At 32.3% G+C, this 16,860-nt stretch overlaps 1 protein-coding gene across 8 annotated transcripts in view; it reads left to right on the forward strand.

The window, feature by feature from the left end:
* The window catches only part of LOC127726564 (centrosome-associated protein 350-like), a 39,121-nt gene that overhangs the window by 9,467 nt on the left and 12,794 nt on the right, over positions 1–16,860 (forward strand). For 2 of the 8 annotated variants that reach the window (XM_052233965.1, XM_052233963.1), the window contains exons 4-11: positions 675–707; positions 3,204–4,636; positions 6,553–6,756; positions 9,281–9,467; positions 10,832–11,007; positions 11,328–11,544; positions 12,647–13,423; positions 13,888–14,064. In XM_052233965.1, the coding sequence (XP_052089925.1) occupies positions 675–707; positions 3,204–4,636; positions 6,553–6,756; positions 9,281–9,467; positions 10,832–11,007; positions 11,328–11,544; positions 12,647–13,423; positions 13,888–14,064 (3,204 nt within the window). Of the gene's footprint in view, positions 1–319; positions 379–674; positions 708–3,203; positions 4,637–6,552; positions 6,757–9,280; positions 9,468–10,831; positions 11,008–11,327; positions 11,545–12,646; positions 13,424–13,887; positions 14,116–16,860 lie in introns of those variants that run through there. The other 6 variants (XM_052233960.1, XM_052233961.1, XM_052233967.1 and 3 more) reach the window with 4 other exon arrangements.

The following is a 16,860-nucleotide window of genomic DNA, read 5'->3' on the forward strand; positions in this document are numbered from 1 at the left end:
GTTGGCACTTATAATTCTTTGTTCAAATATGTACCCTCTTTTCAAGATAAAAATAATCTAAACATTTCCTTACAATTTGAATGAAGTCAAAAGTAAATTATACAGGTTATTCAGTGATAGATTAGAAGCAAATATAATATACGGCTCATTTCAGTTGAGGGAAATCAAGTTCATGCAAATTTTATTTCATGAATTGTCAATAGTGTATTTTAGTCAAACCTTTAGGTTTTAGTCGTGGAGAGGAAATCAACTTTGAAAATATATAAATAGCACAAATTGAAAAAAATGGATTGAGATTTAAGTAACAGTTATAAACGGTGCATATTTTATTACCTACAGAATATACTTTTATTATGGATCATGGCAAGTTACGCATAGGTAATTATCTTACTTACATTGAAGTGCAGTGTTGAACGTTGCTAGGGGTTATAATGTTCAAAATATGTTAACCAGTATTGTAAGAATTTTATAAGGTTTATTTCATATCATTTTTGATAACCTGATTGCTTTTAAGAATGTACTTTTATAAATTGACATGAAAAGTGGCAGTGGTTATAAATTTTTGATACATGTTGAACGTCTTTAGTCATAATTATTTTTTTTATCATTATAGATCCAAAGATGTATTATATTATATGTTTATAAATCTATATTTGGACTCCTTTTTTTGCAAGGTCACTATCAATATTCTGCATTCCATGAGTTGGGTAAGCATGGAGTTGACTTGTTTTGTAAATACTACTAAAAATTAATGTACTTCCAATTTTGTGTACTTAATGGACTAAATTTCTGTGTCATTTGGTCTCTTGTGGAGAGTTTTCTCATTCGCAATCATACCACATCTTCTTCTTTTTTTTTAAAAGTTATTAATGGCTGATTTTTTGTACTATTTGAGGTTAAAAATAGATAAAGGAAGAATAGGGGTGGAAAGTTTCAGGTGGATCCTTTGAGAAAAGTGCCAATTATAATATTTACATTTGCAATAGAAAAAAATCAAAATTATTGAAAATGGGGAGAATATATATTGAGGGGCAATCTGAAGCCTAAAATTGAAGATAAAACAGAGTAGGATCGTTACAAAGTGTATTCAAGGTTTTAAAATTGATTTTGATCTGTACATTTGAAAATTTAATTATGCTGTTGACTAAACACCTTTCATGGTTGTACTTTCAAAGGTATTAAGATCCTACAATATACTCAGTCTGTTTGAATAATAATGATTAAAAGAGAATTTTTTGTGTTGGCTATATGTTTAACTGATTTACCATGTTTACAGACTACATTTTAAAAAGAAGACAAATAAATTCATGATTTTGAGAGAAAAAAAATTGTCATTTTACCAAATAAAAACATTTGACATAATTTGTAAAACAAAGAGACCAAACAAGTTTCTTTGGTATATAGTCCTTTTTCATGCCTTTACAACCCTAGCACTAGTATGCAGGCTAAATTTGAACTTGTGTTAAAGTGGCACTTGTGCTGAATACAAAATTCATGTCCTAATTTAAAAAGTCCTTCTCAGTAATGGTCCAATTTTAAATGTATTTGGGTTAACAATGAACAGATAAAAGGGTCAAAAGTCTCCAGGTATAAATCTTTACACTGCATTTAAAAATACCCTTTAAATTTATTGTCTTATTAAAGATTACTATAAATTTAGAAAATATTGCATGCATTTATTATTTTGATTATTGAACTCTGGACAAAAATGTGAGATTTATTAAAAGGATTTCCTGGAAATGCTGCATACAAAAAATACAAAAAAAATATTAAATGCAAATTCAATTTTTTGAGAAACTTAGCCTGTCACATTTTTTGCAATAATCATTTTTGAAGATCAGATTGAACATGTTTTTTATTCAAGTGGCAAAAAAAACTCAACCCCTACAATTTTCTGAATTATTATCAGGTGACAAGCTTTCATTGCTATTTTTTAACTCAGTGTGTTCAAAAAAAGATATAACAAGACTATTACCCTATAAAGGTCATATTGTTAAAAAAAAAATAATTAAGTCAGCTATATTTAATCTCTGACCAATATAATATGCATTGAGGCCACAATAGAATAATTCTTAGTTTTAATAAATGTTGAAATTGTATTTTACTGAAATTTCCATTAATAATTCGGATGATATTGAAAGATAATGTAAATTTTTTCATTTTTTTGTAACAAGGTTGATCAACATCATGCATGTTCAAATTTTGCTATCTAGAATTTGATAAAAATCAAGATTATTTTGTTGTGGCCTTAATTGTCACACTATAGATAGAATTGACCGCTATTAGGTGTTGACAAGTCTGAACTTTCCTGAGCTCCCCCAGTGTCTTTTGTCATACATGCAGTAAATAGTTATTTATTTCTGTTCCATTTGACTGAATTATTTGATTAAATCTTAAATAGTTTAATTCACAAACAAAAAAACTTCAAAAGATTAACGATTTCAATACACAAAAGGTGTAATATCCTAATTTCAATCACACATAAAAATGCTTAGTTAAGAAATTAGCAAAATGATCATTTTTCTGAGTTTCTGGACCATAAGAGTGTTAACAAATCTATCAAAAATACAATGTCTTCATCTGCATGCTCATATAATATGATGTGTCATTAAGAAACAAAAAACTGTAGAAGCAGGCATTAATTTTGTGATTAACTTTATTTGATAATTAGTCAGTTCTAAAAGTTGAAATGAACATGATAATTGATATTATGAAATGGAGACCTTTTCTTTGTTACCTGATACACTAGCAAGTGATTTTAGAAATTAGCTAGATATTTTATTTCACGATTGTGGAATTGAATTAAATCGATTCTATTAATTCTGAAAATTAACCGACCAGATTGATTTTTATTTGTGTTAGTTACTCTTTCAGTGATTTTATGACATTTCTGTGAATACTGTTGCAACTTTTAGTAAGCTTTTTTTGCAGAGAGCAAAATTTATCTTGGCAACATGATATTTTTCTTGCATCAAATTTTGATTTGTAAGAACCTGGAGTATTGTTCTTAAGAGTCCAAATCAAGTGTCTGTTGCTTAAAATTGGCCTTAGTTAAGAATAGGATTCTGGATATTTTAGTTTATTAAAAGTAGGCAGGTGGCCTTACAAAATGCCTCGCACAAGAATCGAATATATTTTAGATTCTCGCATACCATGTGCAATAGAAGACACTTACAGTGACTCTGATTCTGATATACTTTCAGATGTTATTGAGGATAATTTCTCTGCTGGACGAGAGACAACCGTGGAAGATGTCAATACATTCAGCGACCTTAATAAATCTAGTAATGACCAAACAGGACTACATTATACAGGAAAAATTGAGGACATTATACGGCAACAGATGCATTCAGTCAGCCCTGAACAAGAGTTCACGGTTAAATCAGACCATGGTTCTGGAAGACATACACCAATTGGAGATGTTGGTTTTGAGACATACCAAGATGGATTAAACAATTCTTATAGCAAACATTTAAATGCATCTGTCGTGGAAGATGAAATTGAACAGAGTTTTAACCAATCTCAGCATTCCTCAAAACCACATACCCCACAGCCTACAGTTGAAGAAATAATTGAAAATACATTAAGAGAATCCAGAAGTCAGGAGCGTACAACTCCTCAGTCTGATAGACTGGCTGACTTTTTCAGCAGCGAAGATCAAAGAACTTCTACTGATAAGATTTTGAATGGAGATGGATCATTAGAATTTGCTGAGCATTACAAATCCCCTTCTAGCTCTGCTAGGCAAACACCACAGAGAGACTACATAGGGGATGTCCTTGGATATGACCAGCCTAAATCAACTGAAGGCTCTGTCCATAGTTTTGAGCAAAGTAGAACTCCTGTTAGGTCTATAGAAGGTTCTCTGCATGGATCAGCTAGGCATACACCTTTAGAAGGTTCTCTGCATGGTTCAGATAGACGTACTCCGTTAGAAGGGTCCATGCATGGATCAACCAGACACACACCTTTAGAAGGTTCTCTGCATGGATCAGATAGACGTACACCTTTAGATGGTTCTCTTCATGGATCAGATAGACGTACCCCATTAGAAGGTTCCGTACATGAATCACTGGGTAGACATACACCTTTAGATGATTTAGTGCAAACTGTCTCTCCTGCTGGAAGCTTTCATGGATCAACTCACAGTTCTGCACGTCAGACTCCATTGCAAACAGCTGTGCGACAAACTCCTTCTGAGTCTTTCAGAACAAGTCAGGAAAATTTGTATGGGTCACACAGCTCATTATCTGGTCATGGTGGCTCTAGGCCACTGAGTTTGACAAGTGAACAAGAATTAACACAATACTTTGAGCAAAGCAGTAAAAGATTTAGTGAACCTGTTTCAACAGGATCAACTAAAACTCCAACCCCACAACAATATGCTTCAGGAATACAAAATAATGGTAATAGAGCTCACGGCACATCTAGTTTACCCGTAATAACTACACAGCAGAGACTTCAGGCAGAAAAACGTAGTAAGACACCAGATAATTATATCCGGGTTCCAGGTAACATGACATCTCCTGCTGCCGTAGCTAGACCATCATCAACAACTAGAGGCTCCACTCCCTCATCCAGGGCCAGTAATAGGACTATAACACCAGGGGATGATGCAGAGAGACAACTTTCTATGGTAAGCTATTTTATCAGCTTTAACACAAGTATCTTGTACATCAATGCCTGTCTTCTTATTTGTCAAGAAGTGGTATAAAGAATCTAATATGATCCAATATCCATAAAATGTGTAGCTTTTAAAGCTGCCATGTCTGATTATTAATTTGTTCTCATTTAGGAATATGCATTAAATATTTTCAATTTGACAGTTTTGGCAAATTACATTCAATCAGCCAACCTATTCATATAATGTTATTTTTTTCAGATACATAAAAGTAAAGTGAATGCATATTCCCACATTTTCCACATTTTATTTTCTTTTGTTGCAAACTTTTATTCAAATCTTCAAATGTAGTTATTGTATGTTGCATAAATATTTCAATCGTTCTAAATCAATTCCAACGTAATCATAACACACTGATATGACTGTGCATAGTGCATACCTTTGTATAACAATAATCCCTCCTTTAAGGAAATTGTGTTTAGACATGAATTTCTGTCTGTCCCTAAATACATAAGTCGACATGTCAGATAAAACTGTTAAAATTTATCAATAAGAAAAGTTAATTATTTAATGTTTGATTATCGATCAGGGCGATTTCAACAGGTAAATTTAAACTTGTTAAATGGCCAGGTAAAAATGAAAAATTCCATGATTTAAGGTCACCAACTTTGTTTGTTTGTAAACCTGTCCAGTAAAAATGGAGGTTTGTGTCTATAATTTGAACACATTTTTTTTTATCTAAGGTAGAAATAAGCTTTTATATGTCTACAGTTGAATTTTATTATATTTATGAAAAGAAAATCACGTTATTGATTTGATTACTTCATCATTTTATGTGGTTAAATTGTTTAATGACTTTTTATGTCCACGGTTAGATATTACCTGTCAGTTGTTAAGCATTTAGAACTTCAATATATACAACATGTATGGGGTTTGTCACTGTGACAGAAACCCAGCAACAGATCTTGAGGACAGTGATTAACATGCACATAAAAATCTGCTTAAAACAAATTAATAGAAGATATATGACAAATCAGGATAAAATATCTTAAATTAAATATTTTTTCAGTGAATGCAAACAATCATTTACAAGAGAGCCCTTTAAATTACTTCATCTAATATAACCTCCTAGGTGCTACTTGTGATTAAAAATGAAGACACTTTTTTGTCATAAAAAATCTATTGCTTCATTTGATAGAGGATGAAACTTTGCGGTCAATGTTCAAGACAATTAAGATTCCTAGTATGTCTTGTTGAGGATTATATATATAGAATAAAGTTTGATATATTGTTTTGAAATATAAAATGTACAAGGCTTAGAAACAGGTAGAATATGAGGCTATGCTAAGTATTTCTTTAATGTTTCCAGCCAAGTACAAATACAATTTATGTGTTTTTAGACAATGTGTAGTTGTTCTCTTTATACTGCATCTTTAAATGAAATAATTTGGGTATAAATCAAGAGTTTAGTGTGAAACAGCAAGGTAAAACATGTTGAAGACCCATTGGTGGCCTTGGGCTGTTTTCTGCACTTTGGTTGGGTTGTTGTCTCTTTGACACATTCCACGTTTCCATTCTCAATTTTATTTTCTTAAACCTGAATTTTTTCAAGACGTCATTGATAAACTCTACAGAAACACATAAAATTTCAATGTCACAAACAAGGCTTTATACAGTCAGTGATAAATATGTATCCTAACGAGGGGAATTGTAAACATTTCTTGTCATTCTAATATCCTTTATATATACAGTCGGTGACAAATATATATCCTATTGGGAGAACATGTATCTTTCTTACAAGTCCTAATATCCCAATATACAGTCAGTCAGTGGCTCTATAAATCCAAATTTTACAAGATCAATGAGTTTTATTGTCAGTGCAGTTGCGATGTTGCAAGTATAATTTTAAATGATGATTTTTATGCTTACAGGACAGTGTTATGCAGAAAAGGGTAGAGGATTTAGAGGACACAGTCAGAAATCTACGTAAATTATTAAGTGCTAGGGAACAAGAGGTCCATGAATTAACTGATCAACTAAATGATATTAGAGATATAAATAGGTCTTTACAAGATGATCTGGAACACAGCAGAGAGAAACAGTCAAGTACACCCAAACCTGGAAGTAATCAGGAGGTATGTCTAAATATAGCTCACAGAAACACTATTCCAGTACACCTTTCCTGGACACCTTTCAAGAGTATCCCACTGAAGTAAATAATTTAGAAAACTGCAAACAGAGCATATAAATACATATTCCAGCTATCCAATTTGTACACATGTGGCAAATTATGTTTTGCGGCAAAATATCCCTTAAATTATGGATTCGAAAATAAAAAAAGAATATGATGCACATTATGGTATTTTATAAGAAAGAATGTCTCATAGGCAGGGACGGATTTAGGTGGGGTGCCCGAACCCTCATGGAGCTTTATTTATGGTAAATCCAGACTTTTTACTGCTTCCACTACATTTTTGGTCTAGTTTGGGGCCCATGCCCCCCCTCCTTTTTCAAAATCCTGGATCCACATCTTACAGGATAATGTATATCTTCAAGGATGAGTTGCAGGTACAAGATGTGGATAAGGCAAAGTCTATTTTTATGCAATGACAAGCTCAAAAACTCAAAATATTATAAAGAGTCAATACATGTACAATTAATGTCGACAAGCTAGAAATCTACTGGTTAACCTTCCAGCTATAAGTAGGTATGTCTAAATATAACAGAAAAATGTCCCTTTTTTATGTCATCGAATATTCCCATTTTCACAATTTAGAAAAAATTACTGTGGAAAATTAATTTGCTAGTTATTCTATAAATGTCCAACCTTCCTGGCCAAGTTAAAAAAATTCTCTTTCTCTTTTCCTTAAATTGATTGAAACTGTGAGGAAAATGGTATTTTATTAATTGAAGTGTGCTTGTCACTTTCACAATTTCTTTTTGATTTGGATAAAAAATATGGTTTATTGATAACAAGTCATATTGATTAATTGGTTGTTTGAACAATCACCTAGGTATGCTAGGTATATTTCGATAGGTGTTAAAACTTGTTATAAGTGTCAATCAGGTAAACGTAATAAAACTTCTGTTTTACATTATCTCACGATCTGATCGAGATTTATGACTGGTTTTACATAATACATTCTTTAAAGTTCTTCAATAATAGAGTTCTATAAGTTTGGTCGTAGGAAATCAATATTCAGTAAAAGGAGGCGAACATTGTAATGATAGTGTAATGAATTAGTTTAATTATTACCTTCTTTACAGAGGGGTTATTCATAAAAGTTTTTTTCATTTTCGTTTATAATCATGATGCTCATCAAACTTTATTGTGAACCAATTTACGCTGTTATTATTTATTTCCAAGATTAAACACGTAATTAAAACAAAATTGAGATGTAATAATTTTTTTTTTTTAATTTTGTGGGCCTTAGTAGTCTTGGCAGTTGTCCTTTGTTATATCTTGGTGATATTTCTGTCATTTAAGTAGGAACTAGACAATTGACGACAGATCTTTGATTAAGCCTGTAATTATAGTCAGTGTTTAATTTTTTATACAACTTTCCTTACGATATAATACAATTTAGAGCTATACATACAGACACTTGTCTATTGTAGAAGACCTTATGTTTACATATTACTAATGATACCTTCCTAGGTTTTTGTGTGTCCTTAAGTGCCAGCCTGTAAAAATCAGGCAATTTGGAAGAATTTCAAAACATGACCTAAAAAAATCGCCAACTAAACCATCCTATTTTGAAGTTAATCTAGTCCTGAATTAGAAATGGTAGGTCTTTCATTTCTGTGTGTCTGGTAATTCGAAAAATCACTAGACAACTTTTGGTTAGAATGATAGAAAATTATGGAGTTAGCTCCCCTTAGTTGGTATTTCTAATGCATTTCAACCAAATTATATCTTGAAATACCAGACCAGGAAAATGAAGCGAATGTTTTATTTGTGCACCGTTATACATTTTGAACTTGAAATAATGTAAACTTGAGTGGGTTTTGTTGGTCATGTTTTCACCACTGTCTGATTCTTAGGCAGATTGGCACTTAAGTTGCTGCCTCAATGGCATACACCTCACATCTCTAATAATCAAAACTATCTAAGAGGCTGAGCTCTTGATTTTTGGAAACCTGAAATAATATGAGCTTGAAACATTGGCAAAAATAACTGGATAACGATAATCATTGGTATTTTCTGTCTTTACGCTCTCCCTATGTGATTTTTCTTTCCTTTTGTTCACATTCCCTGGACTTCAAAACAACTGTAAATTCAGAAATTAGTGTGACCATTTATTTATGTTATGCAATGTTGATCAACAGACAAAAATGCAATATTAAGATCTCAAAATGCTGCTTACAATTAAGTTAAAAATTTAAATGTGAGATCCAATTAATGTGATGCTTATCCTATTACGTTTTCCCCAATAATGGAGACATGGCAACATTTCTGAATTTACAGTATAAGAAAATACACGATGACATAAATTAAGCAATAGAGCATTCGTTCATACTTATTTATTCACTCAATTAGTAAATCAACAATGTAGTCAAATATAAGACATCAATCTCTATTTTACAGTTACAATTTTCTCATTGAAAGAGCAACAGAAAATGCAGTCATTTCAAACAAACTTATGTTTTTTGTTACAGTTAGAAAAGCGATATGGACTGTTATCCAATGAGAAGGAGATATTAGCACAGGAAGTGGTCAATCTACATGATCACATCAATGATTTACAGCGACGATTAGAGAGAGATGGACGACCTGACGGGGAGACACATCCTAGTATTAGTAGTTATGATCCAAATAATCCAAACGCTCTACAAAGGAAAATCGGTAAATGTGCTTAAAATAGACAACTTTCAAATTTGTGTATACTTTCCCATAAATTCCTATGTCACAATGCTTATGTTATTACGTCATAGTAAGAACCGATTGTTCGATGACGTGGTTTACACTGATTGACCACAGATCAACCTGTGTAATTCATTCATAAAAAATTTCAGACAAGTGTATAATCTTTGGACAGTCCCGTAATACTTACAGGAATTAACTCATCATTGATTGTAATTAGTAATTTTATACTACTGTGGATTCATTATCATTCGTTGGGTACCAGTTTTTCGTGATTTCGTAGGGATAGGGAAACCGTGAATTTAAACGTTCAATGAAATATTTCTATAGACTTTTATGCAAACTTTAAGAAAACCATAAAATCAAATACCCACAGTGCTGGTAGTCTTGAATGTTTCAAGACTCACCTACATGAGACAATCTAGTATGTTTGTAACTTCACTGTATATACTGGTAGATTGTGTTTCCTCTCTTAATCCTTATAAATTATTCACATGGGCATCCGAAAGTTACAGAATAATCAGTTTAAGTTGATGGTGGTAGTGTAATGGTACAAGTAGAAGTAAATTGTATATATATATCTTAAAGGTTGATAAATGAAAAAATACCTGCTGCCATTTTCACAAAATCCCAGAATCATGAAAGCTGAGTATAAAATACGTCAAAGTCAAGTCATAAAATATTTCGCAAAAAGAGGTTAAAAATTGCAGAATTTATATTTATATAGGTAAATTACTGTGGATTACTCATTATTTGTGGGATACTTGGCACTCTGTGGGTAAAGGTATATACATACCATGAATATTTCTATTTTACTGTGTGTATTGCTGTGTGTTTGTTTATTCTTCATTGGCTAGAGGTATAGGGGGAGGGTTGAGATCTCACAAAGCATGTTTAACCCCGCTGCATTTTTGCGCCTGTCCCAAGCCAGGAGCCTCTGGCCTTTGTTAGTTTTGTATGTTTTTTTAATTTTAGTTGATTTATATGTTTCGGAGTTTAGTGTGACGTCCATTTTCACTGAACTAGTACTCATTTTAGTTAAGGGGCCAGCTGAAGCCTGCCTCCGGGTGCGGGATTTTCTCGCTGTGTTGAAGACCCATTGGTGGCCTTGGGCTGTTTTCTGCTGTTTGGCTAGGTTGTTGTCTCTTTGACACATTCCCCATTTCCATTCTCAATTTTATCGTATGCAGATGTTTGTAAATCTTTAAATGAAATATCAATAAAAATAAATTTTTTGCTCAATTCATGAAAATTGGTAACCACAAAAATGAATGAATCTACAGTATTATAGAATATAAAATTTGTTGCTTTAGTTTAAGTCAATAAAAATTTACATTTATTTATAGCTGACCTACAAAGTCAAGTTCAGGACTTACAGGAGGCCAATGAGTCGGCTGTTTTGGAGGTGAATAATTCAGACAGGAAAATAAAAGAACTTACAAAACAGAATGAGAGTTTAAGGACAACACAAAATGTTGGTCACCAAGATTTACATGCAGAAAATAGAATGCTTCATGACAAGGTAAAAAATATCAAAATATTTTATGTATTTGAAAAGTTTTATTTTACACAACTCAAGCCAGTCATTTTTTTAAAAATTCAAGTGAATTTTTGTTGATTTAATTGTCTTTGATCATCCTAAATATGCATGATTTTTTTTGCCATTGGAAATTTAGTAGTTAACAACCATTCAATTAGTTCAATCCTAAACATTACCTAAAAATGTAGAAAACTGTTTAATATATAAACTTCATTACAAAGATATTTTTTGTTAAAAAAATGACAATATTTTTTTAAGGAAGAATAGAGTAGATATTTGTTTTAATAATAACCCTTTTGTAGATATCCAAACTTTGGGAGCAAGGGTATGGAGACAGTGATCATAAGGTCAGAGTTGAGAATCAACAACTGAGAGACGACAATCGTGCCATCAGGGAAAGGAATTATAAATTACATGAAGAAAATCTTAAACTGAAAGAGGAAATTACAGAAATCAGGAGAGTACTAGAGAGACAAAGTTCAGATTCCAAGATTTCTAGAATCAGTGTTGGTAGTTTAGGTAAGATCATTTCTACTGTAGCATTTATTTAAATTATGAGACAGCAGATTTTTGTGGCTTTTTTTAAGTAGCTTGCTATTTTGAATTTTCTAAAGGTGGCTCTATTTTTCTAATAAAATAGTAAGAAGATGTTGTATGATTGCCGATGAGACAACCCTCCGCCAGAATTCAAATGATGATGATGTAAGCAATGATGGGTTGCCATACAGCCTTAAACAATTAACAAAACCCATACTGTATTGTTAGCTATAAAAGGTATGGACATGAAAAAATGTGGAACAATTCAAATGAGAAAACAAATGGCCTTATTTATAACAATATATACAGGTAATGTATTTCTCTGTGTTTCATTTCTCTGGCAGTGGAAATTTGGGGCTAGGTTAGCTTAGTTTTCATCACTTGTTAATTTTGATAGAATAGAGTCTTAGTAACAAATTTTGTTTATTTTGAATGACTTTTAAGTAGTACTTTTTTGAAACTTTTTGTTGGTAAAAAATTTCCTATCCAAACCTTTTTGACAAAATGTTTGATTTGAAGGTTTTTAAAAGTGAACTTGCATTTGCAAACTCTTTTTGAGGAGGATAAATTTTAGTTTGGGAAAATTGTCCCCCTTTAACAACCAAAAATAAGTTTGTACATCATAGTTATTGCCAAATTTTATTAAAATAAGGAGATGAGGTATGATTGCCAATGAGACAACTATCCACCAAAGTTTAAATAAAGAGGATGTAAGCAATTATAGGCAACTGCACGGCCTTCAACAATGAGAAAAACCCATACCGTAAAGTTGGCTATAGTTGCCACAACATGAAAAATATGAAACCATTCAATTGAGAAAATTATCAGCCTGATTTTTTGTCTATAATGAATATGTTTCAATGAAGAAATTGCAGTAGGAGTACTATAGGTTAATTTGGCTATCTAAGGTGATAATGTAAAGAATTAAAGGGAGATAATTTAACAACTCGTGATGAATTATGCATAGGATGATGAATTTGTGTATAGACTAATTTGGGTTCATATGTACCAAAGAATAAATTAAGAACATAATTTTTTTCATATAAAAATGATTTACATTTCATATTTATTCTATGCTTTTCAGACAGGGAACATATGGACTCAAAATATTCAAGCATTGATAGATCTAAACTACCAAGTTTAGGAATAGAAAAATCACCAACCACAAGTTTGACTCTTTTAAATGGACATGTTGATCATAGACCTGTTCAAGAAAAAGACGGTCATCGCTATAGTTACCGACAAAATAAGGAAGAAAAATTGTATTCTGGACTAAGTGAAAGAGAAAGTGTGAATAAGTACTCTACTCACACTGATGAATCTAAATATAGAACAAGTATGGAAAAGTCAGAGCCGTATCTACGAAATAGTTACGTCAATGATGATTTAAAGAGTTCTTATGATACAGATGCACGAACATTTAGAGATGTAGAAAACAAAGATGAAAGTCGATTTAGAAGTAGCTTGGAAAGGGCAGAAGCAAAATTGAGAAATAGTTTAGAGAAAAATTCATATTTAGACAAAATTACAAGATATGAAACGAAAGGTACTGATAGATTAAAAACTGATAAAAGTTTAGATAGAAGTAGAACTCCTGAACGACCAAAGTCAGAAACTTATCGGTCAATGCCTGATGGTATTAGTGACAAAGATGAAAGATCACCTAGTCAGCGATATGATTTGACCCCAAATCGTCACCATGACAACAGAATTGAAAGAAAGACAGAATATGAAAAAAGGAGTGATTATGGCTTAGAATCTAAAAGCCTGACCAGTATAGATAGGGATTATAAAACTCTGACAGCATCTTACCCAGAACTGGCAAGAATAGTACCTACCTCTGATGCAGAAAAACGTAGAGGTAATTTATGCAAATTTTATTTTATTTCATTATCATTTATTTCAAATGATTGTCACTGTTTTTTCTATGTATGTTTGTGTCTTTAATTTGCCAAGACCAGCTGTATATTTTGTTTTGTATGGAATGAGGAAGAAAAAAGGAAAATGAAATAGATGGAAAATATTTGAAAAGCAAGATTTCTGCACAAGATTGGCTTTTGATTATGCTAGTGCAATGTATTTAAGCATAAATTACTTGCTTTATAAATCGTTAAATTTATGAAGTTGTTAGAAAAGCTTTTTTGTTGCTATGGTTACAATAAATTGTTGTTTGGCTTATTCTGTAGCTGCCAGATTAGAAATGAAGGCATACTTTTAGTCTGATTAAAGCATTTATTATCTTTGAGCACAATTAACTGATTGCACATTGAGGCATGAAAAAATAAGATTTGCACAGTAACACATAACCATTATGACCAATTGTAGAAATGTCCCGATCAGAGGTTGACCTTCGTCCTAAACGAGGGCGTTCCAGATCACCAAATCGGCACAATTGTACAGCAAGATCTGCCAGCCCTAAACGAGGGTTGCCAAAGCCTTCTGGCTTTCGCTTTAGGAATATCACAAAACATCGCATGCCACATCAAATGTATAAATGGGACGGTAGGTTTGCATGCGCTCAATGTGGAAGCCATTTACTAAAGCATTTACTAGGTAACCAACCATTAACCATAGATGTGGCTTATGGCGCAGGTCATTGGTGTTGTGACAGTCAGTTTTCTCAAAATTGATACAGCCTTCTATGTTATATCAGCCTAATCCAATTTAAAAAAAAAGTAACTTACAAAATAGAGAATGCCAGAATTAAAATGCTTTAAAGGCTGTTTTCTGCTCTTTGGTCGGGTTGATGTCTCTTTGACACATTCCCTGTTTCCATTCTCATTTTTATTATGTGAGTTGTATTTATCAAATGGTTACTTCAAAAAGTTTATACACTTTTTTTGCAATTAAGATAATACATGAGCTGCGCTGGATAGAAATCGACCTAATGCAAATGAATATCAATACATCTGTTAACCTATATTAGGTTCAAAAAATCTCTATGGAAAATCTGTTGTAATTGTTTGAAAATTGAGCTGTTATAAGAAAATCTACAAAACAGACCAATATATTCATCTTTTATTTCGTATTTCAATTTTCCAAAATCAATCAAAATCTTATACATGTACATGTCTATGTGCACTTGCATAAGGTTGATTTCTATCCAACGCAGCTCATAAATTATTTCAATACTGAGCTTTTTGTGAAAAATATCGCTGTTTTTCATTACTTCCTAGCTTTTCTACAGAGGAATGTAGGTTACGTCACTTAAGTTCTCCCAGTAATATTTATTTGAACACCTCTTCTGATTTGTTCAAAAAGTATTGCTTTTAAACCCTGAATTTGGAAGTTTAAATTCATTGATAAAAACTAGAAGTGTTAGATTTTGAGAAACTGAAAACGTGATGGTGGCAATGTCACATGTGTCATTACATATATAAAAGGCATTTATAATGTTGTGTGCACTTTGTTTACTCACTTATGTACATGTAAATATATTTACACTACATTATTTTATATTAGTTTTCATTCTGTATGCCTGTACACCAAATGTTAGCTACATAATACATGTATGTACCAAAGGATATTGCAAATATTACTGTTAACTGGTTCCTAATGAATGTTCCCTGCAACAGTATAATTCCATGACAGTATCCAGTCACACATTTTACCATACACTATGGTTGTTTACAGTTAAATACTAATGGGCCAATAACCATAACTGGATCCTTGTTACGTTATTCTATATTTGTGGTTAACAAAATGTAAATGATTTATTGTGTGCCAGTTTACCACAATATAGGTTGAGGTGGGGGGAGGGGGTTTGTATTTTTTGGCTTAAGAGTTATTTAACTTGGCTTTATAAAATATTGCTGTATTGCCATTAACTTAACATCTGCAAGGAATGATTCTAATCGCTTCAGTATAAGCATGAAAATTGCAGGTTATTTAATCAGTTGTCTGTGTGTCCTTCCTACCTTCAACACTTTTTCAATAAAAAAAATCTTTTTTTTTTCAACCCAACATGTTAGAGCATTTGAATTTCACCAACTTTGCTTCAGCTGATGTATACCCAGGAGAGTTCTGTAGTTTTAATCTTAATGAAAGTATTACAGCTGTACTGAAGTTGTTGACACCTGTCTGTTGAAGACTTTACATGTTGACCTATAGATGTTGTACATGTCATACATGTAATAAAATTGAGAATGGAAATGGGGAATGTGTCAAAGAGACAACAACCCGACCATAGAACAGACAACAGCAGAAGGTCACCAACAGGTCTTCAATGCAGCAATAATTCCTGCACCCGGAGGCGTCCTTCAGCTGGCCCCTAAACAAATATATATACTAGTTCAGTGATAATGAACGCCATACTAAACTCCAAATTGTACACAAGAAACTAAAATTAAAAATAATACAAGACTAACAAAGGCTAGAGGATCCTGACTTGGGACAGGAGCAAAAATGCGGCGGGGTTAAACATGTTTATGAGATCTCAACCCTCCCCCTATACCTCTAGCCAATGTAGAAAAGTAAACGCATAACAATACGCACATTAAAATTCAGTTCAAGAGAAGTCCGAGTCTGATGTCAGAAGATGTAACCAAAGAAAATAAACAAAATGACAATAATACATAAATAACAACAGACTACTAGCAGTTAACTGACATGCCAGCTCCAGACTTCAATTAAACTGATTGAAAGATTATGTCTTCATCATATGAATATCCGGCACAATCCTTCCCGTTAGGGGTTTAGTATCATACCATCATAACATATATGAGAAGAACATAACCCGTGTCATGCCAACAACTGGTTTTTAAATAAATGTGTTTAGTGCCGATGCAAAGACCCTATAAGTGAATCAATATTAACGCCAAAATATGCAATCTTTAATGACCTGTAAACATGTATTTAGGTTGCTGTCTAATTGATGTATATACCCTTTTCTTCATTATCCACATTAAGATATGACAATGCACTTTGAAAAGGTGAAATGATAAAAAGTTTGAAAAATTCTGGGCCTGGCATGTGTTAATTGTCTACGCTATGCCAATTAATATGATTTTTTTAGAAACTCTTGATAATGAATCAGCGTTGACAACAATTGTATTTGCTTTTGTAACTATTTGGAGGTGGGTTTTTAAACATAATTTGGAATATGGAACATAGTTTGATTAATAACACCTTGTTTGATTTCTGATATACAAGTTTTACATTAATGGTGTATGGTCATAATTCGGTGGATGAACACTTTAAAGTAGAGTATTGTTGTGTTGAATAGAAGTCAAATACACACTTTAATCTTTTGTAGTTGTTTTATACCTGTATTTTGGGTTCAGTAAATGGTAGAATTTA

This window comes from Mytilus californianus, unplaced genomic scaffold (genome assembly GCF_021869535.1).
Source record: "Mytilus californianus isolate M0D057914Y unplaced genomic scaffold, xbMytCali1.0.p SCAF_18, whole genome shotgun sequence".
Classification (NCBI taxonomy): domain Eukaryota; kingdom Metazoa; phylum Mollusca; class Bivalvia; order Mytilida; family Mytilidae; genus Mytilus; species Mytilus californianus.